The 26989-nt window shown below is 52.8% G+C and overlaps 2 protein-coding genes across 2 annotated transcripts in view; one reads left to right on the plus strand and one right to left on the minus strand.

Annotated features, from left to right (window-relative positions):
- DNAH14 (dynein axonemal heavy chain 14) overlaps window positions 1-2061 on the plus strand; it is a gene marked incomplete at both ends in the record, with an annotated part of 406864 nt that extends 404803 nt beyond the window's left edge. Inside the window, 2 exons of the mRNA XM_080824495.1 lie at window positions 1306-1452; window positions 1846-2061. Coding sequence (XP_080680621.1) covers window positions 1306-1452; window positions 1846-2061 — 363 coding nt within the window. The remainder of the gene's footprint in view (window positions 1-1305; window positions 1453-1845) is intronic.
- Window positions 515-23362, minus strand: LBR (lamin B receptor). The gene is made up of 14 exons (XM_080823873.1): window positions 23225-23362; window positions 18835-19013; window positions 17199-17402; window positions 15295-15378; window positions 14851-15046; window positions 13695-13891; window positions 12703-12757; window positions 11461-11652; window positions 10776-10879; window positions 9763-9888; window positions 7107-7275; window positions 5788-5868; window positions 5566-5688; window positions 515-5186 (listed from the first exon to the last, which is right to left on the minus strand). The coding sequence occupies exons 2-14, from the start codon at window positions 18997-18999 to the stop codon at window positions 5026-5028; spliced, it is 1857 nt and encodes a 618-aa protein (XP_080679999.1). The 5' UTR covers window positions 19000-19013; window positions 23225-23362; the 3' UTR covers window positions 515-5025.
- Window positions 23363-26989: the final 3627 nt, after the last annotated feature.

A 26989-nucleotide genomic window follows, 5' to 3' on the forward strand; every position in this document is an offset into this window, starting at 1 on the left:
GGGGTTCAGAGTTTCTGACTGGGGTTTCACTCTGTAGCTATATTTGACTGAATCACTGTTGGGCTGATGTCACTTGGCTCAATGTCCCAACCCCCCAATCTCATGTTCACTCTTTCCATGGCCGGGCCCCCATCCTGAGCCATCTCATTAGCATAAACTCTCTGGGGACCAAGCCTGCAGGGTGGTCCCAGGAATAAAATCCTGGGTCTACAGGTCACCTCCCAGGAAACAGAAAGAAAGGCAAATCAAAGTTTTTTTTTTTTTTAATTTTATTTATTTAAGAAAGAGTGGGGACAGGGGCAGTAGGAGCCAGGGGGAGGGGAGTGCGTGGAATGGGGAGAAGCAGGCTCCCCACCGAGCAGGGAGCCGGTGTGGGATTCAGTCCCAGGACCCTGGGATCACCACCTGAGCAGAAAGCAGATGCTTAAATGACTGAGCCCCCCAGGTGTCCCTCAAATTCTTTATTATACTTCCTTATACTCATTTCTATTTTTTTTTTTTCTAATTTAAACTGGCCAAGTTTGTCTACTTTATTTACTTTATCAAATACCAAATTTTGCCTTTATTAACTCTAATGGTGTTTTCTATTTACCTCTTCGGTTCCTTCTGTTTTCGGGGAATTTATTTTACTGCTCTCCTACTAGCTTGTGTTTATTTTCACCGAGGCGTGCCATACAAGGAACATGAGTACTCCACTCAGCACCCCCGCCACGCCGTAAGCAAGTGCGGCTGGCACCCCTCCCTGGGGACGTCCCCGCACAGAGGCTCCCTGTTCTGGCCCTTCTCTGCCTCCACTATGTCTCCATCTCTGACTCCCTGTGAGCGGGACTGTGCAGTCTGGACCCTCCCGTGTCTGGGAGGGAGCCATGGCTCTGCAGGGTCCCAGCGTGTTTGCGCACCACGGCCAACGTCACTGGAGGGAGCAGAGAGCTGTTGTCTGTGTAGGCCTGTTGCGATCCGGGCTGCATGAGCATTACCGTCAATGTCTTCTGATGGACACCAGTACCAGTTTGGCTCAGATACGTGGGACCTCAACTGAGGGCCATGAACAGCCATATGGCTGTTTCACAGGGGTCATACCGACACACAGAAGCACCGGGAACGTATAGGGGTGAGGTGAACAACATCAGCCCTCACGGACCAGGAAGGACCGCCATACTCCGAGAACCTGGGAAGACACCCTGGGCTAGGCTGGGCTGGGCAGGAAGCACTCCGTCCCCTCCGGGACGCTCCGCCAGACAGAGCTGCGGCTGAAGGCAGCGTCGCACCAGGGGGCCCACTGACGCCATCTCTCTTTGATCTTAGGGAACAGACAGCACACACGTTGGAGTGCACATTTTTGGTTTATTCATCGAGGGGGCAAGGTGGAATCATGGACAGAAAGTTCTAGAAGACTCGCTGCCTCGTGAGCTGTGCTGCAGTTTTCCTGAAATCTACTTCTTGCCAACAAAGGTAACCACCCATGTACTGATCAGTGAGTCAAGCCTCCAGGCTTTCCCTGGGGGACACCAGCCCCTCCTTCTGGTCCCCACTACCTCTGGCCTCCCTGGAACGTTTGATGATACACTTCAGACGGCAAACGACATTTAAAATAGCCTAACATACTGAATGTGAACGTCTGAAATAGATGCTACGCCAGCATCCAATGTTGCTTCTCAAGACTATGTTCTGTGCAGTCCTGACGGTCAGTCGGAAAGTTCCAGTCTCTGGCGTAACCTGCATATGCAGCCACAGACCCAACCAGAAATGCGTGCAATTTACGGCCGTCCCCCAAATCTAGCGCGTGGAAGATGGAAGCTCCTGGTCTGCAGTGTGACTACAGGGGTTTTTGTTTGTTTTTTTAAGATCTCTACTGACCGAGCAAATGCTTCTGAGCAGACAGATGCCGAGCTCTACACGTTCGAATGCCCCGTCTACCAGACACCTGAGCGGTCAAGAACTCTGACGACCACTGGCTTACCGTCGACCTCTCTAACCTCAGTGTATCTACCCACGAGGAGACCTCCTAGTCACTGGGTCACAATGCAGGTCGCGCTGCTGTGTGAGAGGAATGAGAAATAAACACAGGTACCAAACCACCTCCTGTTTGACTTGCTGGATTCACGTGTTTTGAGACCGTTGCGGGTAGCCAGCACCCTGCACGGGGACATCCGTGTTCCCCGCCCCCCCATGACCTGCAGGGGGACCCACCGGCCTCTCTCTGTGCTCAACCCCAACCCAGGTGCGCAGGGTTCCCTTTCCCTGCACCCCGCAAGCAACAGTGACCTCTGCGGTTACACACAATACAAGAGACATGAGGGCTAGTTCTAGGGAATTCGTTCCCTGGTTGCGAGGAGCCCAGAACGGGACCCTGCTGGCCTGACCGCGGGCCTCCGAGACAGGCGGATCTTTTCAAAGGAGGGGTCCCGGAATGTCCCCATCCCAATACCACTGGAACCCCAACCCCGAGCGGGCAGCACGCTCAGTCACCATCAAAATGTGCTTCTGCTGGCAGGATCCTTATTACCAAGCGTGGTGTAGAACACAAGTCAGAACTGGGGCCCTCAGGCCACCAAGTCCCACGGGGTGTCGGCAGCGGCTCAGATCTGGGCCAAAGCTGACGAGTCTCGCCAGAGCCCACTGTGCCTGGAGCGCACCCCGAAGCCACATCTGTGGCCCCTTCCCTCAGCAGCGGACACAGACAACCAGCGAGCCGCTGCGTCCATGGTGAGAGGACAGCGTGGGGCCCACACCCACACCCAGATCCGTGCGCGCCGCCAACAGAACAGTAACCTCTTACTTTTGTGTCGTCTACGAGCTTGAACTGTCTGAAGGCAACCCTCCAAAAGCCACATAAGCTAGTCAGACACAGCGATACCAAAAAGAATGAAGGAGACCTAGTCCCTGTCGGTTAGAAATGAAGAAAACGATAGTTGATCCAATTCACTTGCTTAAGTAGCTTTCGGAATTAAGACACAATTTGCTAACCGTCCATGAGCTCCGGAAGCCGGGGCCTTTTCTCCCTGCATCCAGGAGCAGAGACCGAGGTGAGATCTTGCCTTCACTCACGGACACACAAACACCTCAGAGATGGGCTCGGTCTCTCCCGTCCTTAGATGTTTGTGTGGCTCGTACAGGCTTGTGAGAGCAGGACCGACTGTCAATGGTTTTGATCGTTTCTCGATTTTCTCAAACAAGGACTAAACACATGGCCACGATCTGGGACCTGAGACCCTCAACTAAGCCCTTCAAGCTCCAGCCTATGGTGAGCCTCGATGCCAAGAGCCATGGGCCCGTAGGTCCCATTAGCCTTTCGCAGCCCCTGTGGCCCTGGAGGGTGGCGGTTGTCCCCTCGGGGCTCCTGTGTTAGCACCAACAACCCCAGAGTCACAGGCAGGGAAAAGAGGCTCCCGAGTGCAAAGAACAACATCTTTTTTATTTCCAACTTTATTTCCAACTTAAAACTTCATCATAAAATTTGTCAAATGTGTCAAAACCAAAATGAACAACAAATCGTAGCTGAAATCCGGAAAGGCCACACTCTGCTGGCAGAGGCTCTCTTCTTACTGGAGGAAGAATGAAACGTGCTCCTTCCTGCCCCCAGCTCCCTCGGTCAAATGAGCACAGAACACATGGGAACCCTCATTCTGACGCCAGGAGAAAAGCAGAATCCAAAAACTGCCTGCTTACGTCAGTGCAAAAGAACACAGACAACTCCCCCAAAACAAGGTTTCAAGAGCAAACCGACTTGGGGATCACCCTGACTGAGCCGGCCCCACACCGCCCAGTGGCCACACAGAAGGGACATGCACACCCACGTATCTCATATGTAAAACGCATCCTTAAAAAACCAAACACACACATATTAAATTCCCCTATATTTAAGATACTGAGAACAATTTAACTTTGAACACAAAAATTTTAGCGAATTTGCTACTGTTCCATTTTAGGACAATTAATAATGAGACCCTAACAACTAGAATTCAATAGCTACAGCTGCCCTACACACATGTATTAAACTAAAGGATTTTGAATTCTTGTTCTTCAATGAACGCCACCCTCCTTTCAAGGGAGCAGCTTCCTGCAGCTCTAGGGGATGGTACAAAATACAGTCTGAACGGCATGACCTCAGCAGTAGCAAAACCACAGTTTTATTTCAAAAAGTCAAAAAACATACAAAAATATCAGCCTGAAATGGCAGGTTTTCAAACACCAATCTGTGTAAAAATGTTTAAATAGTGATGTTACTGCAAAAATATATATTCTATTTTTTTCTATGGGCAACAGTTTATAAAGGCAAACGAACAGCTGCGGTTGAGGTAGCAAAGCCAAATTCACAAACTTTGGATTAAGAAAAATAACCTTCCTATGTTTTAACAGCATATTTATACAGCGTTAAATGAATTCTATTGCTTTGCCATTTTTAATCGACGTATATTTTTATAAAACTTAATTTAAAATACTGCAAATGTTTTTGTTAAAAAGATACTTAGTCCTATTTCACATTCAAAATACTGTACAGAAAAATCCGAGGTCCCCATATATTACACGAGAGCTAGATATTTACATCTTCCAATGCGGTTCTGGAAGCTGAGGGTAAGCCAACTGCTCCTGACCATCCCCCCCGCCTCTCCCCAGAGAGCAGTTCATGCAAGACCGGGGTCTACACTCAAATCACTTAACTAGTAAAAGGAAATGGATGAAAATCCTCTTCTCTGAATACAACAAAACACAAACGTGCTTCGAGGGTCACAGTTGGTTTCATATAAGAAATACCACTGACAAAAACCATCACAATTTGAAAAGTCCTCAAAACCCATAGACACCTGTGGTATTCTTTTCAGTGCATTTACAAGACTTTTAAGAATGGGCATTTCCCATTAGAAAGCCAATTCTAACACCTTCGCCTGTTTCCTTCTGTTCACTGCTGTGATTTAGTAACGATAAACGTGGGGAGGTTAAAAGACCACTTGTCTCCATAGTCCCGACTGGAGCAGGAGAGTGAGGGCCCGCGGAGGACCGGCGAGGCGCGGCGGCAGCGCGTGGCTAGTAGATGTAGGGGATGATGCGGTAGGGCACATGGCGGCGGTACTTCTCCCAGGCCAGGCCGTACTTCCTCCGGCAGTGGCGCTCGTCGCGGGCCTCACGGTGCACCAGCAGCACAGCAAAGTAGATCACGTAGAAATAGGGCAGAATGTGCTTAAAACCTGCGGAGCACAACAGACGCATGAGGTAGCTTCCCTGTTTGTCCCCCCAGTCTTCCCAAGTGGACCGCGGGATTGCTCCCTTTTCCCCCATGTCGGGGAAGCCCCCCACCCCCCACACGTGGCAGAAGATGGCATCTGCGTGACAGGCTCTCCAGGGCACAGGGAAAGCCGCGCCTTCTCACATGCCCATCCTCTCCTGGCCCTCACCGGGTCCTCGCGTCAATGCTAACTTCACTCCCCTAAGTGATCAGGCGCAGCGGCTGGTGTGGGAGTGGCTTCCACCAGGGGAGCACACCCCCCGCCCCCTGTGACCCCCCCAACTCTGCCCCTACCCCTACCCCCCAACACGGCACATATGGCGCCCCTATGCAGTGCTCACCACAGGGGAGGGACCACGCCAGGGCCATGATGAGATCACCCAAGTAATTGGGGTGACGAACGAGGCCCCACCATCCAGAAACTAGAAGATTTTTTCCAGTTGAAGTATGGATGGTTTTTAGATCTAGATGAAAATAAAAATACATTTATAATGATCTCTACACCAATAGAGACACAAAATCTTTATGTGAGGAGAATAACATAAATACAAACCAATACTTACGTGCAAGCTTTGGGTCACTGGGATTTTTCCGGAATGCATTTTTCTGAGAATTTGCACATCGGAAGATTACATATCCACAAACTGTAATTTTTTAAAACTTTCATGTTAACAATTTAGATCAATATAATCAAATATTTAAAAACACTTGTAATTTCACCTAGAAATGATTTCTTTGCTCTGAGGAAGTTTCCAAAGGATGGAATACTTTGAGAGGTTTTGAACTCAATCTCAGAATGTCAAAAGAAAATAACAATCCTGAAATTTCACCATCCGCGAGGGGGATGCAAAACCAGCCCACACAGTTACATCACCAATGAAACCAAATACGGCCCAGCCTGTAATCCCATCAAGGCTGGTGTCAGCAGAATCCAGAACACAGGGTGCATCCCCTGGAGCCCAGCACCTGCAAGCCGGAACACGGACACCGGGGGACTCAGAATCAAAGCACAGCTCAGAGCCGGGACCAGGATGGCCTGTGCAGACACCCGCCAAGTCCACTGCCAGCCTACAAGCTGCCGGCTCTATTTCAGGCTTCAAAGGTCTCATGGGCCTTGACATATCCCGGCCTGTTCACCATACCGTCCAGCCTCCGGCCAGCGCAGGGCACCAGGAGCCCACCCAGAAACGAGGCACTCGCCGTCCTGAGCAACACCCTGGCGAACATGGGTCACCAAACCAGCGATGAAATGCAACCAACGCTGGGAATTTCCTCTTCTGGCACGGACACTACTTAGCGGAGTAAAACTCGCTCTATTTGAAGCTCATGCTGCTGTTCCTACCCCACCTCGGGTGCGGGCCTTTACCAAACAGTGGCCTAGAGGAAGAGCCACCCTGACACAGGTCCACATCGCCGGCGATGCTCCTTGTCTCCCGCTGAGCAGCACCCCGCCCCTCCCCACACTTCCCCACCTGCTCACACATGAGAGCAAACACCCTATCCTCCAGTGAGCCCTACACTGACTGATGTTCCCCAGAGCGAGTCTGCTCCGCCTTCACCATGACCTTCCTTGGGCTGTAGGTCCCTGCTAGTGCGCCAGGCCTCACACGTGTCTGACAGCAGGCCGGCCTAGCACGCCAGGACCAACCCTCCTGCATTCCAAGGTGCCCACCAGAAAAAGCAGGCCTGCAAAGGAAAACCCACCAGAGGACAAAGCATCCATGCTCTCTGCGAGAGCAGAATCTTCTTTACACACATCACGAACTACTTCCAACATGAGCTCATTACACCCATTTAAGAGGGTGCATTGGGATGCGGAGCTGTCGGAGCACAGAGACTTGGCACATGATCTTTAACCCACAGAGACTCGCTCAGTACTCACGTTTCAGAGCAATAATCAGAGAGGCCATGGGCCAGGACACTTCGTTGGGATGGTTGACGAGATAAAAGGCTTGAAAGCTATAGATGAAGGGAACCCACACTAAGTCTCCAAAAGCCAGCATGAATCCAAACCCGTCATGAGTGATGTCCATGGTTGTCAACAATGCTTCCTGCGAGGAAAGAGTGAGAAAAGCCATTTTTAATGCCCTTTGGGGGATGAAAGTTTCTATGTTTCAGGTATACAAAGTACTGGTTCCTAGTCAAATTCATACAGCGCTAGGGGAGGGCACACCAACCAGAAGGGTTTTAAGGAGCAGGGGAGGGGGGTCTGGTTCCAGGGCACGTGCCCCCAACCTGGTCACTCCACTGTCTCCATCTCGGGTCACCTGACCCACTCACTACACGATGTGGAAATAACGCATTTTGGAAAGGCCGCAGATGCCTCCTGCCTCTGCCTGAGCAGCCTCCTCAGACCTCAGCCTACAGCCCCCCGCCCTGGCCACCACCCCCAAGCCCCCTAAGCCACCTTCCTGCTCCCCACTCTGCCGACCAGACCAGGTGCTTCCCGACACCGCACTTGCATGCAGGCTAAAGCCGCTCTCCGCAGTAGGCCACAGGAGGAAAGACAGGGACCTCAAGTGGTCACCTTGCCCCCCAGCACACTACTCGCCTGCTCCGCAGTATGTGTTCCCGTTGTTTGCGGAAGAATAACATCACCAATGGCCTTTGCATCCATTCCACGTGTGCCCATCTACCTTGCGATCGCGATCTGGCTTTTCCTGTCCACCCTCCACACGGGCCACCTGACCTCCTGCATCTGGGATACACTCGTGCGAGCAGACACGCCCTCTGTGGGCCTGGCTGGCGTGGGCCTGGTCGTGCAGGCTGGACTCCGATGGGAGACGCCAGTGGGGCCAAAACTCAGGAGGCCCTGGGATTCCCTGAGGGAATCCCTATTGACAAAGGACAGGCGGCAAGTGTGCACCCTGGGGAGGGACCAATGGCCCAGGTTAAAGAAACAAAGCAGTCACTCCAAAGACCGTTTTCCACCAGAAAGACCATGGGACACAAGAATGGGGGTCAGCCAGTCTCCGGAGAGCGCACCCATTCCTGTGCGTGCCAGGTGATTCCGGGACGTCCACCGCTGACCACAGGGGGGTGGGAGGGCAAGTGCCCCAAGGAGCGGGCACAACGAGGGGACCCCAGGAGTCCCGCAAGACGCCAGGGAACACTCGCCTGTGTTTCATCACATTTCTCAGTTCCTTCCAGTCACCCGACCTGGTGAGGCAATCTCTGCCGGGCGCCTGGCCGCAGCCAGAGGCTAAAGGCGGCCTACACAGAGGCCCGTTCCTCCAGAAGGCCGCGGTGCCCACGGGGCACGGGGACAGCCCTGCCGAACCTCATCCCTGTGTCCCATCCCAGCGCTGGACGGCAGACAGCGTGTGGCCCAACGTCCAGAACCTAAGAACCCCCAGCCACATCAACGCGACCAGCACTGGAAGTCAGAAAGCCCCAGTCACTGACAAGCTACCAGAAAGCGGGTTGGAAAAAAAAGCCTCTGAGACAATGAAGCAACAGGGAAGCCTCGTCCAGTTCAGGCGACTGTTCACCCGCCTCCAAGGGGCCACTCGCCACCTGACAGTGGGAGACCACACCGGCCTGACCAAGAGCACTTCTAGGTTTTCTTCTACAGCACGTCGCCCCGGCTGGAGACGTGGACCACGGGAGGCCATGGGAGCTCCCCGAGGAGCTGGGCCAGCAGCTGAGGGTTCCTGACCTCCGAAGGCCCTAGTGTTCCTGGAGAGAAGGAAGATCACTGAGACAAACAGCGGGCCTGCCGAGTCGCCGTGACCATGCTCCCAGCGGCCAGCCTGGCCACCCGACCCCATGGCCCACAGGAGCCGGCCCAGACTCCAGATGCCAACAGACTGGGACGCAAACCCGCTTCGGGACAAAAGGACATCAGCTGCCCATTCTATTTTTAAAACCGAGAGAAAACTCAACTTGGGATCTGGAAACACATATTACAAAGACACCAGGAAACCGGTAACATAAGGGTCAAACATCAACTTCAAAGCCAATCTGTTCAGCTGAGATGAAGAGTCTTCAAGGGGCAAAAAACACTGACTGCTGCTCAGCGTGAGGGAAGCCACGGGTTAGGAACCCGGCTGGACTTAAACTGGTTTCCTCCACCATCAGGACTTCTGACTTCCTATCCATCGGGCCAGAGCTAGTATTTTGCACATTTTGAAACATAGCCATAAAACTTCCATCACCCAGTATGGAAGAACTAGCTGCCTCTTGATGATCCGAAAAGCACTATCCTAATTCAATGATAATCTATCCTCTTTCATTTGACACAGTAGTTAAGAAACTGAGAGTTACTGAGGAATCCGTCACACTTGCAGATCTTGAATCTGTCACACCCAGGAGCAACCAAGACACAGAGCGGCACCAGCAAGCGCCTGGGTACCGGGCGTTAGTGCTCCCGCGTCCGCTGCAGGCTCCGCACCGGCCTGGGAGGGGTGCCGAGGGGTGCAGGCTAAAGCCGCTCTCCGCAGTAGGGTGCCGAGGGGTGCGCGAGGGAGGCCGAGGCCCCAAGTGCTCAGGCAGGCCGCCCACCCGACTCCCGAGGCCTCTGCTCTGAACATAATTACCTCGTTCCAGAGAGCATCCACCACGTACAAGAGCTGGAAACTGTTCACCAAAATCATCGCCAAGGACGGAGCGGCTCGATTCTGTACCTTCATCTCCGCCAAAAGCATCACCAAGTTCACAACCACCTGAAAGAAGAAAGGCAAGTACGGGCTCCGAGTGCCTCCCCAGACCCCTGGCTGCCACCAGGGGAGACGGTCGCCTCACTGCCAAGAGAGCCAGTCTCCAGTGACCACACAGTGACCTGCGGGGCCGAGACACCAACACCACACACCCAGGTGGGACTCCCCGGGCAGGACACAGGGTCACCTCCATGGTGCTCCTATCAAAAATGCATCTCCAATCGAGAAGATGGCAGGCCCTCTACACAGTATGTGACCGGCACGCTGCAAGGGGCAAGGTCCCACGAGCCGGGGAAAAACTCCAGGAGACAAAGCTGAGTCACCACCACATGCACTGGAGGCCTGTCCAGCAAGGGTCCCAGGACAGAGAAGGTCAACAGTGGAAAAAGAAGGGAAACCAACAGGTCTGGGGATTCAGCTGAGAATATCGAACAATGGTAACCCCCAGGCCTGAGGCTACGTGCTTGTGCCTCATGTTCACGTGGGGGACAAGCAGGGAACGGAAGGGAATCCTGACTCCGTTTCTGCAACTCCCCCACAGGTCTAAAACTAGGTCAAAATTCATTTTCTTTTTGAAGAGAACGAGAATACATTTTTTTCTTACATGAATTTGCCTAGACTATCACGTTCCTAAATAAATACACTGACAGAATCAAAATAAAACAAACCCTTAATGTTTCACACCTGTAACAAGGGCATCTTAACCACATGGACTCTATTTGCAGGAACAAAAAACTTCAAATACAGATTTGTAGAAATCTGTAATTGTTCCTAAAAGCAACTATAATTATTCCTAAAAACCCAGAGCTTCCTCAAAATGATCTACAGTTTTTTCTAAATGCAAGATTAATGTGTACTCCTGGACTGAAATTATTGAGAGGAAGAGGACATACCCATCCGATCAATCCGGGGCGCAATTCACAAAAGTATTTGAGATCAAAAGTACCAATCCGAGGATTAAGCTCACGGCCAATGAAGAAATCATAGACGGCGTTTCCTGGAAGGGAAAAGTTCTTACACAAACAGTAACTGGGAGGTTTATGGCGAGCACAGCCACCTACCCCCAGGGCCCTAGTCCAGCCGCTTGGGTGTCCAGCAGGTAGTGGGCGGGCGGGTGTGCGCACCAGTGAGGATGGGCCGTGAGGACCCGACTGGAAGCAGCGAGGCCTCGAGGGCCAGAACACCTGAGTTTAAGGAACCAGAGCTTTTTTAAAATGTAGACTCACAATTTTCTAAAATAAGCAACTTCATATTTTAAAATGTTTGAACACTTAAGGTCAAGAGTCAACCTATTTGTGATGTGTGACCTGGCTTGGTCTCTTTAAAGATGTTGAACTACTTGAGACCAAAGGAGAAAATCCTAACTTGTGATGCTGAGGTGACTAAAACGCTGGGGACTAGACATAAGTCACAACAACAAAAGGTCTTACTTGTCATCGAGTGACTGAAAAAGGAGGAGAATCGACTAGGAGAATAGGAGGAAAATACCGAATATATTTTTCCCCTTTAAATGTATTCTCCTTTCCGAATTGACTCCATGCCATTCTCCCTTCCTCCCCCTGGGGGTGCGCTGCTCACCAGAGCTGCCGGGGGCCAGGGCAGCCGGGGGGGCACCCGCAGCCCGTACAGCCAGGTAGGCGCTGAGGCCCACGGTGAAGGCGAAGGCAGCCAGCGCCAGCTGCAGGAAATGGTGGTAGACGTAGAGCAGCTCCAGGCCCCAGAACACAGCCGCCCCGACAGCCGCGGCGGTCAGCAGGAAAGCGTAGAACCCTGCACACGGGGCAACACAGACATGTTAGCAAGGCCCGGGCTCAGCCCGAGGCAGGGAACCTCCTGGCAGAGCCGTGCGCTCACCCAGCTTTCCACCTGCTGGAACACACTTAAGGTCTCCTTGTGCATTATCAACAGTCATTATGTGCTTTTAAGAGAAAGCTGAAAAGTGCACAGCAATTCACCATTAAAAAGCTGAGAAGGGGGGACTCCTGAGTGGCTCAGTTGATTGAGTGGCTACCTTCAGCTCAGGTCATGATCTCAGGGTCCTGAGACCGAGCCCCCTGCTCAGCGGGGAATCTGCTTCTCCATCTGCCTGTTGCTCCTCCCCTGCTCGCGCACTCTCGCTCTAGCTCTCTCTCAAATAAATAAAGTCTTTTAAAAATACTAATTAAAAGGTAAAATATAAAAAAGGAGGGAAAGGGACCCAGGGGCCTCTTGGAGCAGTGCCGTGACAGGGCTAAAACAGCGGCCGTGGACGATCATGGGGAGGGGGGGACCGTGTTCCAAGCAGGAGCCCTGGGAATGCAGCCAAGGGATGTGCAGAGGCCAGTGGCTGCGGCAAAGAGCAGGAGCAGCCAGGAAGGCCACGCAGGATGGGACCTCCTGGGCCAGGCAGTAACCCCAGAGGATAAAGTACACAGACTAGGGTGATTGTTTCACTTAGTGGTAAGGACTAGCAGGAAAAGCAAACTGGGTGGCGGCAGGAGCACCGAGGGGCTGTCCCCACACATGGCACGTGGAGCCCACTGGTCAGCGTGAGTCCCGGGGCAGCCAACAACATGGACACAAGCAGGAGCACAGCACCCACGGGCTCTGAGCGAGCATCAGATCTGAGTGTTAAAAAAAAAATCAGGAGCACCCAGGTGGCTCAGTGGGTTAAGCCTCTGCCTTCGGCTCAGGTCATGATCTCAGGTCCCGGGATCGAGCCCCACATAGAGCTCTCTGCTCAGCAGGAAGCCTGCTTCCCCCACTCTCTGCCTGCCTCCCTGCCTGCTTGTGATCTCTGTCTGTCAAATAAATAAATAAAATCTTTGAAAAACAAATAACCATTCAATCTATACTTGAGTCTTCTTCCATCAGTAAGAGGCATTCCTTCCACAACCTGAAAAGAAAAAGAAGGGTTTTTTTAATTTGAAGCTTTAAAAAAGCACAACACTCTCTCAACATCTAAATCCTAAATTTCACCACCTTTCAGCAGCACAGACAGTGACAGGTGGCAGACATATCAGTGGCACGTCATGTGGGGAACCCTGCGGGGCTGGCTGACACAGACATCTTGGAGAAACTGCTCGGCCCAGGCTGCTGGACCCCCTGCCCCGGCCCGCGAGCACTGGTTGGCCACGCGCTTGGAAGGCAGCTGCCGCAGCTGCAGAGACGCAGCACAAGCCCATCATCCCACGGCTGAGGTCCTTGTCTGCAGCTGCCCACTCCAAGCTGGCTACCCTGCCCACCCCCGCCCCGCCCCGCGCCACATGCAGACTCATCCCACAGACTTACGTGGTCTTGATCCACATGCGTGCACACGCAAGCACACACACACATCCACTCAGTCGTTCCACGAACCCTCCGTGACCAAGAGCTAGGGAGCCCGCACATGCACTCAGGAAACACACACCTTCCTTGGGTTGAGTTAAAATAACGTCTGCCTGCCCGACGGCAGCCACATCTTACTCCCCAAAATGACTACTCAGCAATGCTGCCACGTGTAGGAGACACTGACATAGTGTCAGTCTGGGGCCCACTCCTCCTCCCTCTCATTGGCTAGGACAGGGGACCCAGGCCTGGGGGCCACCTCGGTGGCAGTGGAATCCCACATGCGGATTTCCAGCGCCCCCTGTAGGGTCCTTATCTAACAACCACCATGCGCGGCTCTAGTCTGTAAACGCGGAAACTGCTTTTCTTATTGAACATTACCTAGTTTGAAGGTGGCTTACCTCAGCTAATCTGAATGTGTGTCTGCTCTGTAGAGCTTTACCCTAAAGATGCCTGAAGTGGGGGGAGGGGAACCACAGCAGTGCGCCCTCCCAGCGGGCACTTACCTTCCCGATCGGCAGGAGGTAGAACAGAGCCTGAAGAAAAAACCAAAGCAGATAGACCCCGAACACTCTGGTTTCCCACAGATCAGACAAAGCTGGCAACGGAGGCGGGAAATTCAGAAGACGGGGCTCCTTCTGTTTACACATGAGCAGCAACAGGAAGAGGGAGGCGGGCAGGCCGAGCGTGATGAGAAACGCACCTGCAAACACCGGGGACCATTTGAGGTTCCAGTTTCAGTCCAGTCGATCCAGGGCTTTCACTTGTCCGAGGCAGAACCAAAGGCCAGCTAAGCACCTGACCCTGACTGCTAAGGTACCATCAGCAACACCTCACCCCTATGGCGCCCGGGGGGCAAGCGCCCGCAGGTACGGAGACCAGCGGGGACAACAGGGTCCCCCTCACAGACCAGGCTTCATGGCATTTCAAGTCCTGCCACACGGGAGTAGACAGGGTGAGATGCCAGCAACCCAGCCATTGGAACATCTAAAACTCATGAGCCTCCTCGTAGAAAAGCCAGCAAACATCCTGTCCCCACGCTTCCAGAACTGGGCCAGTGCCCCGTTCACAGAGCGCATGCAAACATGGTGACAAGGACACCGTCGCTCGTAGCCCAGCCAGCCAGGTTACAGCTACGATCCACCCGGCCACGAAGGCAGGCAGGACTCTGAACCGGTGGGCCCCAAGTGGTTTCTTTTACGTGAAATGGCATCATTTTCAAATTCCTACCCACTTCAGAACACTGAGCGCTCGAACACCTGAGACCCTGGGTGCTCGTGGCCCTGCTGGGCAGCTCAGGCAGCCGCCCCTGCCCATGCCACCGCAGCCACCACTGCGCTTGGACTCCATTGTCCTCCGCCTACCCTTCCCACACCAGCCTTCCCTTTACCTGCTGCATTTCTTTGTTCAAAACCACAAGCAGGTTGCCTGAAGATTTAAGTACAGCCATGTGGGCACCCTCTCCACTCTAGGACAATTGTCACAAGCGCTCCCACTGCAGCCCTTTGCACCTGCTGTGCCTTCTGCTTGGAGGGCTCCTCCCCAGGCTCCCACAGGGCTCACACTCTGCAGAGGGAGGCCCTCCCTCCCCCACCACCGCCACGGCCACCGCCACGGCCACCGTCACCACCCTCCCTGTGCTAAGCTAGAGCAGCCGCCTACCAGGGACTCCACCAAACTCCAGGGCCTTGGTCTGCGTGGCTGGCTCTTCAGAGGTTTTCCATAATGTAGATCCTTTGGTTGCAACAATGTTTTCTTCCTTAGAATCTATGTCTTTTAATTTGATCTCTTCTCTTCTTGGCCGAAGGCTATACTGTGTAGATATGTAACTACTTTCTTCCGACAAATGGAATTTTTCCTAATTAGAAAATAGAAAATAGGAACTTTTACCGTCAATAATTATCATGAATGTTACCCCATTAACTGACTCAGCATCTTAATATAGCCGCTCACTAACAAGAATAAATCTGTTAAATGATATTCAGTCCTAATTTAAGGACAGAATTTTAGAAGAGATTGTAAGATTATGGTATACAGTGTGACTCTCGGGAAAAAGTCACATTTACGAAGAGGTCAAGTGCCAGAGATGAGAAGGACGCCCCGTACCTCAGTGTTTCTGGGGGGCAGGCCGTCCCTCTCTGTGCGCTCAGGCTCCCCGTTGTATCTGCTGAGGCTGTTCCCAAACGGCTTCTAAGGTAAACACAAACCATCGTAAACATAAGAATTGTACCTTATTAAAGAGACCATCATGACGAAAACTTGCTATTATGAAATCAAACAATAAAATAAACCAAAGATTCTCACAGCTTCAATTCTAAAAGAGTTCAGCATACTTTTGTTAAAAAGGAAAAGGAATAAAATTGATGAGAATTTCCCAATCAGAAAGGATTGGATTTTACAGTATAGCTCTCTATGCGAGATCTTTCATCTTTTAAACAGAGACTGTTACAATGTCATTGTTCAATGGCAGACACTCTCATATTCACTATGAGTTAGAGAAAGTAAAAACTGGTCAATTAGTTCCCTGAGTGCTCGGGGGCGGGGCTAGGGGGTAGGGAGAACACACATTCACTGCTCCCAAATAGCCACCAAGGGGAAACTAAGACATGGTGGGTACTCCGGGAGGGTCGCCAGCAACCTGCAGACCACCCCCCGCTGCCTGGTTTCTACGGAGCCCCAAGCTCCCACTGCCTGTGTCCCTCTCCTCAAACCTGCCTCCTCTTTAGCCAGCAGAGAGAACGCACCACCAGACCAAGCTGGGGAAGTGGTCCAGGGCTCTGCTGGCAAGGAGCACAGCCAGTCTGTGGCTCTTGGGTCACCGGACTGTAGGAAAGTCACATTGTAAACACAAACGGGCACTAAATGCTAAAAATGAAAAAGTGACAGAAAGGAGCACGCAGCATCTATTCCTTAACATGTGTCCCCTGACGGGCCCTAAGAGCCGTTAACTGACAGAATAATCAAGCTCCCCAGTAATCCTCAAAGGCAAGGGAAAGGGGTGAGCTGACAATCCATGGCAGAAATTACAATCTATGGCAAAATTACTACTAGAATTCTCCAGATGAGAAAATGGGCATTCACACACTGCAGATGTTGGCAGAAACCTTGAGGCAATTCAGCCACATGCATCAAACCCTCAGATCCGCTCCACCATCTGGCCTGGAGTTCCGCACCTAAGAACCGATGTTTGGGAAACATCAGATGCTGTATAAGAATATTTGTTTACAACAGTGAAAATTCCGAGGAAAAGCGAAATGCTGGTCATCAATAAGGGAGCTGATGCTAATAATCACATCACATCCGTACGATTCACGGACAGCCAAACAATTCCATACAGCAAACAATGTACGAAAATATAACTCAGGTTATTCCTAATGTTTTAAAATTTAAAAATCTGACTATAAAACAGTGTGTACCTAAATCCAGTTTTTTAGGGTTATTAAAAATCTGTGTGCATTTTACCCAGAAGAGATAATATTAAGTGAACAGAATAAAAGATCATTTTTATTCAGTTCTTTTCCTTCAAAATCATTTCCATTTGGCCTACCATCTAAGATATCCTTGTGCGTGGGCCTGTAGCTCCTGCACACCGACCTTTCCGAGCTTCAGCTCAGAAAGCAATTCCGTTAAAATTATGATGCCAAGTAATGGTGCCAAGACCAAGGATATGTTTTTGTAAAACACAGTTATGTTTCCTTATTTTACGCATGAACCTTTTCAGTTCAACCTACAACCTACATCTACGCCAAATTTAAACCCTGCTTTTTTTAAAGTCATGATACTAAATAGCACTCCTGTAACTGAGCGTTCTCTTCCATTGGTGTTTACAAGTATTGTACTTCCCGTTCTTCCAGCGGGTCACGTAATCTTCCACAGTCATCACCTTAGATGCCACGCATCCCTGCCTCGTTGGCACGACTCACGGCGGTCTGAGTAAGCACGCACACGAAGGGGAAGACGGTTTGGGACTGAACCCCGGACAGGCCTCCCGCGAGCCCGACTACACGCACCAGCACCAGCGGAGTCAGCTTCACTTCCAGGACTTCCTTCCTCATCTCCTTGATGTCGGCCTGGTGCGAAGCAGAGGCGGATCGACGGGAACTCCTCGGTGGTCGACCAGGGGATCGGGAGCGCGACCTTGACCTACTCCCTCGGCGTCTGGAGGGAGAACTGGAAGTTGAGCCACTTTTCCTTTGTCTAAAGGAAGTTAAAGGCTAGAGAGGGACAAGAAGGCACAGAGCTTTAGCACAAGACAGACCTGAAGAAGAGGGCGCAAAGTGGGCCCAGTGCCATCAACTCCGCGATCACCCCAGGGCCTCGGGGCAGCCGAGGGCCCGCTGGACCAGGCCAGCCAGACGCTGCAGTAGTGCCCACCTCCCACAGGACACATGCGGCCTTTCTCAGAAGGTCCTGTGCGGAATGCATGTGTCCAAGCCAACTACCTGTGCGCTCTGCCGACGGCACCTTCAAGAGCAGCAGCCCCTGACGCCGAGTCAAACTGAGACGAGGGGACAAGTGAACCGCACCCAGCAACAAGAACCCTAGCCCCCCAGGGGCACTCGCAGTAGCAGCCCAGAAGGATCTGGAAAGCAGGGGCGCGGCTGGGCGACTCAGCAACACCTCCTTCTGCCCTCTTCTCTCCCACCTGATTCTGTGTGGCCCAGCAGCTAGGAATGGCTTTACTGTTTGTAAATGATGGCAAACAAAAACAGAGGAAACGTGAACCTTCGTGACCCGTGGGAAACACCTGAAATTCTCACTCCAGTGCCCATTAATAGTTTCGTCAGAAAACAGCCACATGCCCTCATGCAGAAACCGTATAGCCCGTAACGCCTAAAATCATCACTATCTCGCCTTTGGTTCAAAAGCTTTGCCAACCCCGGGCCAGAGTACTCAGACTGTGGTTCAGAGGCTGTGGGTTCAAGAACTGTTTCTCACATCTACAACCAAAAACAAAATTGAGACTAGATGTGTAGAAATCTTCATAGCATTTCGACAACGTGATTTTACGCCTGTTGGATCTAACGCTGCAAAGTCAGGGCTTTTACCGCGCACCTGTCTTCCAAGTGTCCAGCAAGTCACTTCTATGGTATTTCACGTAAGTACTTCTACACCACGGAGCAGATCATTTAAAGCCCGGCCCCCCCACCAGAGAGGCTGAGAAGCCCTGGGCCAGACCTAAATCTAATTACTGTCACTCTCCTGATGAAATCCTCGGTGGTCGCGATGAAGCCCACATCTCTCCGGTTTTGCTCCCATTAATCCTGGGCTGGCCCTCGCCTCCTGCGCACTTGGCCGCCTATGTCCGCACCCACCTCCCACCCCCCGGCCAAGCCTCTGGCCAGGGCCGTGAGTTCTTCCTATTTGGCCTCAGCAACCCCAGTGTTCTCTGCAAGCCCTCCCTGAGACCCCATGCACACCAGCACCATCCACCAAACTTCTCTCACCAAAGGCATGACACGATCATGGAAACCGGAGCTTCTGGGACCAGGATACCGCGCCGCACTTGTGTCTCCCCCACCCAAAGACCAAGCATGGCCCTGCACCTCCACCCGGGGCCAGGCCTGACCACTGTACGGCTAAAAACGCACCACCAGTCACCTCCCCGTCTAGAAACAGACTCTGGCAAAGCAACGGAGCACTTACCTTGATATCATTCTCCTTCAGCTCAAGTTCGGTGCCGTCTTTGTACTTGACGGTGTAGAGCTGGGACTGGCTGTCATGGCTCAGGATTTCTACTTCATAGTAAAGCGAACTCCCAGGCCACCGACCTCTCACCACCTCGCCGTCAGCAAATTTCCTACTTGGCATTTTGAAAAATCAGCCTGAATGGTTTAAAAGAAAAAACAAGGAGTCACTACATCCACACTCACATGTGTCTTTCTTCCACAGACTGAACACTACAATACGTCTTTCCAAAGTGTTTAACTGGCAGAGATTTTAGGACCAGAAAAGGCTCCTGGGGTGGGGGGGGGGGAGGACGTCTGAGCCCTTACTCCAAAGGGGAGAACAAAGTACAAGGACAAGAGAACAGGCAGCACGAAATGGCAGAGTGGGGATGCACGAGGCTGTTCTTTCCGCCAGGGCGTATCTCACCTGGAGTCACTTTACATAGGGCACTCTTCCCACCACGGCCCCTGCCGGTGACACGAACATGCAGCCGGACAGAAAGGCACCAAGCAGTTTGTACTCTGCAAAATGCTATCACCCGAGTGACCAGACTTCTTGCTACTCAACAAGGCACGTCACAAAGGACGCATTTCCTGATTTATAAATCTGCACACAGTGCACCCGGCTGAGCCCCATGACTCTTCATCTCTGGGTTATGAGTTCAAGCCCCACATTGGGAAGAGGGCTTACTTTAAATACATAGATAGATAAATTTGTATATAGTCTTACAAAGGCTTTAAAACCTTATTTAATTTTTGGGGCGCTTGGGTGGCTCAGTCGGTGAAACATCTGCCTTCGACTCAGGTCATGATCTCAGGGTCCTGGGATCGAGCCCCACATGGGACTTCCTGCTCAGCAGGGAGTCTGGTTCTCACTCCCTCTGCTACTCACCCTGTTTGCGTTCTCTCTCTCACACACACACACAAATAAATAAAATCTTTGGAAAAAAAAAAAGGGGTGTTTCATTTTTAACACATTACCTCTATTAAAAACAATAAATTCTAAGAAACCATCCATGTGGGAAAATCAAGGATGTATAATTAACATTACTATAAGCCACCAACAAGGAAAAAATTATTCCAAACCCATAACGAATAGCAAATGTGGGGTGCTTTCATAAAGTTTTCAAGTCTTACAGCTAAAATCCCAAACACACTCCAGCAGATGTGCCGACCACGCAGGGGTGGGTGCACACCCACTCACAGCCGGTGACCACCCTCAGTTTTCACGTTCCTTTCCACATGGCCCCAGAGCCGCGTTTCAACAGCACCCCAAGAAACCAGACACAGCCAGCGGGAATGACCACTTACGGGAGGCCTGCTGGCCACCCTGCCTCAATTATCAAGGGGGGCTGGGTGCTGGGTGCTTCCAGCTCTCAGGCAGCACGCTTTCCCCATCAATCGAGCAGCAGAGTCCCGCTGCCCTGGGACAAAACTGAGTGCCGCCCCACCTCCTTCTGCACCAGCAGCTCGGCAGGCTGGGGGCCTCGTCTGAGCAGGGAAATGCTCCCCCATCTCCTCCTTTGGCCAGCTGGCCAGCCCCCGCTAGCCGGTCCGGCCCCAAAGCCTGCCGCTCCGGCTGCAGTAAAGACCGGATTGCACCAGGCCGCATGGGCACGCCAGCAGCTCTCTGGAGTTAGGAAAGGGCGAAGCGGCATTACCCCACCCCTCCAGCAGGAAACCTTTCATAAGCACATTTCCTCACTGTTAATTGCCTGAGAAAATACTTCACAAACTTCACTTGTTTAGAAGATAGCAGACGGGCTGGGAGATGAAAGCAAACCCAGCCACTTATCCAGTGATTAGAGCGTGTCAGTCCAGCACACGCGAGCGGAGAGGGTGCTCTGGGCCGGCGTCTGCCTGAGATAGCATCGTGGGCTAATGAGGGGGTGTGGGCTCGGACCGGGGAAGAGGAGCCAGAAGCTTCAGTGCTGAAGTCACAGCCGGCTAAGGTGGCATCTCAGGGGCACTTGGCAAGCAGGGGGCAGTGGACGCCTTGGGCCATGGAGGAGGGGGACAAAAAGGAAGGTGACAACGGCAAACCTTGCCTGTTTCAACATTCAGGTGCGAGTGCCTCTCAATACTGAGAAAGAGGAAGGAAATGTGCCCTTCTTCTCTCTTCTCTCATGCCCCTCCACCTCCCCAGACCCCCTAAAATCAAACCACTGTTACTGGTACCGATGCCCAGAGGCTGATCAGCCGGGGGTGGGAGAAGACAACTGTATCTTTCTCCACAAAGACACCACTCCAGTTTGAAACAAGTCTCCAGAGACTTTAAAAGCCTCTGGAGCAGACACTGTACCTTTCTGAACGTTTATTTATTGCCATTTGTTGTGCTCGCTTAGGCAGCACATATATTGCCATTTGTTAGCCAATTAAATATTTTGGGTCACACAAATTAAGATACGTGGTGGCTATCTGTTAGGTTGCTAAGCTTAATTAAAAAAAAAAAAACACAACAACAACTAAGACTTGGGACACACAGCGATGTTTTCACTGGTGGCCTAGGAAGCCAGCCCTCTCCTTAGGAGACCTCTGTGGGGTCAACAAATGTTCCAGAAGATGAAACCACAACACTGTGCGCACCTCCACTTTGCCCAAGCTCCTCCCACCCGGTGACAGCACAGCCACCTTCCAACAGACTCCTCTTCAGGGTGAGTCCGCCAGGATGGGACACCCCAGCCTCACTGCCCTGATGCACGAGACCCAGACCCACCAGGAAAGGCTTCATTCAGAAGGGACATTTCAGCCGAGTTCACTGTGAAGCCACACGCTTACTAACTTCCGTGTCAGTTAGCCCTAGAATCCTCATACATTTGAGCTGCGACTTGTTACTATTTATCAAGCCCACAGCCCTCTGCCCATGGAGACCACAGTGTTACAAGGGTGTCTGATTCTCTTTCCCTCACTTTCCCAAACCAGTCCAAATCCGGCTGAGAAACGGAAGTTCAAAGGAAGTCTGACGGCTTCCCTTGCACACCGGGGCCCAGGGCCCAAGGCCAGCCAGGCAAATGCCTGCCCCTGCCCCTGCCCCCGACCCCTGCCCGGGTTGTAGGACACCGAGGAGACACCACCGCCCAGGCCTGCCGGGGCAGACGGCCCGACCCCCCTAAGCAATCTGAACACGTCAAGGTAAGGTCCATTCCCTTGCGGCTCCCTCTTACCCCTCCTCCCCTGACAGCTCTCGGAAACCAGCTGGGCGGCCGGTGCTCTGTCCACACCTGCCCTCTCTGGCCCTGCAGCGCCAGTCTCTCTGCCACAGCTACTGCCACGGAGGCCGGGCACCCGCACACGCGTGCACGCGGCTCGGGGTTGGCTCGGCAGGTGCCGCAGGTGAGCGTGGACGCGGTGCGGGGGCGGTGGGCCGGGTCCGGAGCGCCCCGGTCCGAGCCGAGCAGTCCTCCCAGGCCAGACCAGGCCCCTCCGCGCTCAGGTCTTAGAAGTGCCGCTTGAGGCCGCGGGCCGGTGTCTCAACGAGAACTTTTTTTTAAAAGCCTTAAAACGGTGAAAACACAGGATCGAGCGCGCACAGCCCGCTTCACTATCCACTTTCAGAGCGTGGGAGTCCGGGAGCCGGTGACAGCGAAGGCGGACGGCAGCCACGCCCTGTCCCCGTCCACGCATCCCTCGTCCCCGCAACCCCCCAGTTCCCCGTCCCGCCCGCCGGGCTCCCTATCCCCATAAGCGCATCCCTAGTCCCCGCGTCCCCCGCGTCTCCGCGCCCTCCCCCCAACCCCCGTCCTGCCCGCCGGGCTCCCTTGTCCCCACGTGTCCCCCGTCCCCGTCAGCGCATCCCCTGTCCCCACGTCCCCCGTCCCTGTCAACACATCCCTCGTCCCCGCGCCGCCCCGAGTACCCGTCCCGACCGCCGGGCTCCCCCGTGTCCCCCGTCCTCGTCAACACATCCCCCATCCCAGCGCCGCCCCAGTCCCCCGTCCCGCCCGCCGGGCTCCCCTGTCCCGCGAGTGCCCGTCCCCGTCAGCGCATCCCCCGTCTCGGTGACCCCCACCCCGAGTCCCGAGTCCCGCCCGCTGGGCTCCCCCGTCCCCCCCCGTCTCCCATCCCCGTCAGCGCATCCCCGTCCCCGCGCCCCCCCCAATCTCCCGTCCCGCCCGCCGGGCCCCCGCATCCCCGTCCCCGTCCCCGCCGCGGCCGCACCCAGGGTCCCCAGCCCCACCACCGCCGCCCTCCCGGCCGACACCGCCGCGGCGCGCCCAAAATGGAGGGAGGCGCCCGCGATTTCCACCTCCGCTCCACTTCCGCCGCGGCCCGGCAGACCCCCTGCAGGGGAAGCCGGGGCCGCGCATCCCCTGCCCCCCGCACCCGGAGGCCGCGCCGCGCTGGGCGGAGGGCACGGGAACGCTCACCTGCGCCGGGCTCCGGCGGGACGTGAACGGCTCCCGGACAGTCGCCAAGCAGCACCCGGCGTCGGCTCCGCGCGCACGACGCCGCCCGTCGCGCCCGCGCCCGCGCCCGCGCCCCCTCCCTCGAGCGCGCGCCGCGCCGCGCCCCCGCCCCGCCCCCCAGCGAGGCCACCCCGGTCTCCCATTGGCCCTTCGGCCTTTTGAATCGTCCCCGGCGCCGCCGATTGGTCGTGCGCGTGGCGCGTCCGCCCCGCCCGCCGGCCCGCGGAGAAGGGGAGGAGGCGGGGCGCGGAGCCGGGCGGAGCCGGACGGCCCGCCCCCCGCCCGCCTTATCGCCGCCGCCCAGACGACGCGCCCCCGCCCCGCCCCTGAGCGGCCGCCTAGCTCGGCTAGGCGCCGCGCACTTCGGGCTGCGGGCCTGCCTGGCGAAAGAGATAATAAGAAGCTGCAAAAAAGACAATCAATCCGCGCGGTGACCAGTCCGGACCAACTGTCCGGGGCCGCAGGTGCTTCCTGCGAAGACGCTGGCAGAGCTCCGCCAACCGTGCTGGGGGTCTGCGGCCGCCCCGCGCGGGCTGCGCCCCACTAGGCTCCGGGCTCCTTTGTCCTGAAGGCGGCGGGACCTGGCCTGGGCCGGCGGGCGGGGAATGTCCCCCGGAGCGGGGGACAGCGGTGGCTCGGGGGCCGGGGCGCCCGGGGACCGGGGCGCCCGGGGACCGGGGTCCTAGCCGGAGGTGCCAGAAAGTACTCAGTAATGTGCGCGCGGGGGACAGAAAACTCTTGCCCTAAGCGCTGGCTACCACCCGCATCCCACAAGTCTGATGTTAACTGGCCTGCAAAGTGCCTGTCGTTACGTTAACTCCGAATCTGGTGCGGATCCTAAACCTTTATTTTCTCCAAGTTATCATTATTCGTTAGTTGGTTTCCTTCCTTTGAGGCTGAGAGTTTAAAGAAGTCCCTGAAGTTCCCCGTTTTGGCTGTGTGGTCTTCAAGTATTTCTTAACCCGACACTAGGCTAGCCTAATTTAACTAGGTTAATTTAAGTGAATTTCACTTTTGAAAACACTGTTACTTAAATTATAGTAATAAACAGGCTTTTGCATTGAAAATGCAGCTTTGGTCTCAGGAGTTCTCGTTTTCTCACATTTATAAACTACAAGACACTCTAGTATACTATGTTTAAAAAAAAAAAAAGAAAGAAAGAAAGAAAAGGAAAGAAAAGTTAATACATTGAGCTTCCTCAGACACTCACATCCAGTGCAAAAGTTTTCGTCAGAGCCTTTCCAGAGAACAAGTTCTGATATCCAGTTGTCTTCATGGTTATGGAATTTTCATGGAGACGAGCTCGAGATATCCACACTGCACTCCAAAGTCAGAAAACCTGATTTTTGGTAAAGCTGTAGGCCCACATTGTCCGAACGTTTAAGGCAAGATAACACTGACTCTGTCTCATTTTTTTGCAGCAGAAATGAAAGTGCTATTCCAGGTATAAGGGGCCCTAAGGCAGGCACTGTTCCTAACGGTCACGCAGCACTGTGCTGTTGGTTCTCGTCTGTCCTTCCCAGGACCAGGATTTCAGGGCACTTCCTTTGAGAAACATATTTGCGTTTCCTGGATCAGTTCCGTCTGTGAAATAAAAGATTCTCTTAAAAACACACACACACTTTGCTTTCTAAAAGTGAGGTTTACAAAGCCTCATGACAAAATAAAGTTAAAAGATTGTAAATCACTAGAATGAGCTGAGTTAACATTCTACCTTATAAATAACCAAAAACATTTTTCAAAACAACTGATTTTGACATCAGAGAAAGTAAGCAATACTTACTGTTTATTTCTAGTTAGTAGACAGAAGGATGTTGTGAAAAATCAGATTGATACCTAGGTTAGTTTCTCAATAAAGGAAGGTTTGGTGTGTTCCTCTCGGGTTTCCTCTAGAGACTACTGAAAGTGTGTATATTGGAGAGTGGAGAGTTTCTGGGGTTAGTTCTCAGAGAGATGCTTGTCAACCACAATTAGCCAGTTGTGGATTTTCAGAAAATACCAAGTCAGAGTCACTCAAAGAGCCATGCTTTGGCACTGCTGTAGTTAATACAGCTGTGAGTGGTACAGTCCCCTCCCCCATTGGCAAGGAAAATGAGGCAGTGGGGAAGAAAAGCTCATGGCCTGGGCCACTGCCATAGCCAGAGACCACACCCGGGGCCAGGAAACCTTGCATGGGAAACGGGAGCCTCATGCGGTGCGATCCCCCATGGGGGGTCTTTGCTTCTGCTTCCCAGAGGGCCCAGGCTAGGAGGACTGATACAGTCCTTTTGAAAAAGAGGTCTAGGCACAATTTCATGTGGCATGAGGAAATCCAGTTAGATTGGGCACTGTTTTGTTGGTTTTGTTTAAAGATTTTTTTTATTTATTTGAGAATGAGAGAACGGACATACAGGAGGAAGGGGAGGCAGAGGGAGAGGGAGAAGCAGACTCCCCACTGAGCAGGGAGCCTGGGATCACGATCTGAGTCCAAGGCAGACACTTAACCGACTGAGCCACTCAGGCGCCCTGGTCCTGTTTTATAAGGGAAAAGCTGTTGGACACTGGAGGTGCAGAAAGACTTTCATGACATGGACGTACCCCAGGGGCCATCTGATAGCACATTCTACCATGGTGTTTGATCTGAATCATTCCTATTCACAGAAACATAGTTCGTGGTTACCACTTGGAGTAATTAAGTCCATCTCAATAACAATGACCTTTTCATCTTTATTTGAAACACTTATACTTACAACCATTTGTAGCACTCCTCTGCTTCTTTTTTCTTACTGTTTCACTATCAGAAGGGGCCGCGTTGAAGGTATGGACCCAAGTACCCCGCTCTCCTCAGCTTCATTGGAAGCAAAGGACTATCTTAATCAATACAGTACGAATATGTGATTTTTTTCTGTCCCAGTATTCAAGCTACACACTACCGAGAGCTGTTGGATCTGTACTCAAGCCAACTCTGTACAAGTTTCAAATAAATCTATGTCCATGATGCTCTAAAAACATAGAATCACATGTACCTGTCACTTATGGAGGGGTGCATTCTGAATAAAATGATTCACCAGACTCCTGTGCTCCAAAAAGGTGTTAGGTTGTGCAACCAATGAGGAGGCTCTTGCCTCAAATAAAGCGAAGAAGTGTAAAATGATTATGCAAATTTTATTTTGCATATTTAATTTATACAAATTAAAATTATGTTTAAAATATTAGCCTCCATCTCAAATATTTTATATCGTCACCCTCAAACATGTTTTACGCAGATCTGATTGCACCGGATACCATAGGAAACAAAGATTACCGTGTTCTAAAAGTGAGTCTTCGAAGGTGGGTACTGGGAAGGCAGGCAGACGAGCAATCGGTCAGAGCCCAGACTTGGGGCATCAGAATTAAGAGTCCTGGAGGAGGGGTGTCTGGGGAGCACAGACATTTGATTTTGGCTCAGGTGACGGTCTCTTTGTCCACAGTATTTGTCCTTTTGTGACTGGTTTGTCCCACTCAGCACAATGTTCTCGGGGTTCATCCATGGGGTAGCAGGTGTCAGAATTTGCTTCCAGTTAAAGACAGAGCAATATGCCCTTGTGTGTACATGGCACGTTTTGCTTATCCGCTCATCTAGCCAGAGACATGTACACTGTTTCCATCTCTCATCTCCCGTAAATAAAGCCGCAGTGAACCCAGGTGCAGAGTCTGGCTGCTCTTCCCGGGATGTATACACCCAGACGAGGAATTGCTGGATCATAT

Source organism: Martes martes (assembly GCF_963455335.1).
Source record: "Martes martes genome assembly, chromosome: 15".
NCBI lineage: Eukaryota > Metazoa > Chordata > Mammalia > Carnivora > Mustelidae > Martes > Martes martes.

Bases quoted from the DNA above. Each gene is read 5' to 3' on its own strand.
- LBR (XM_080823873.1), bottom strand. From the start codon at position 18,999: ATGCCAAGTAGGAAATTTGCTGACGGCGAGGTGGTGAGAGGTCGGTGG. The intron at 11,653-12,702 runs GTTATTTGTTTT...CCCCGTGTGCAG, and splicing joins ACTCAAGTATAGATTGAATG to GGTTCTACGCTTTCCTGCTG. The intron at 9,889-10,775 runs GTATGTCCTCTT...TTCTTCTTTCAG, and splicing joins GCCCCGGATTGATCGGATGG to GTGGTTGTGAACTTGGTGAT.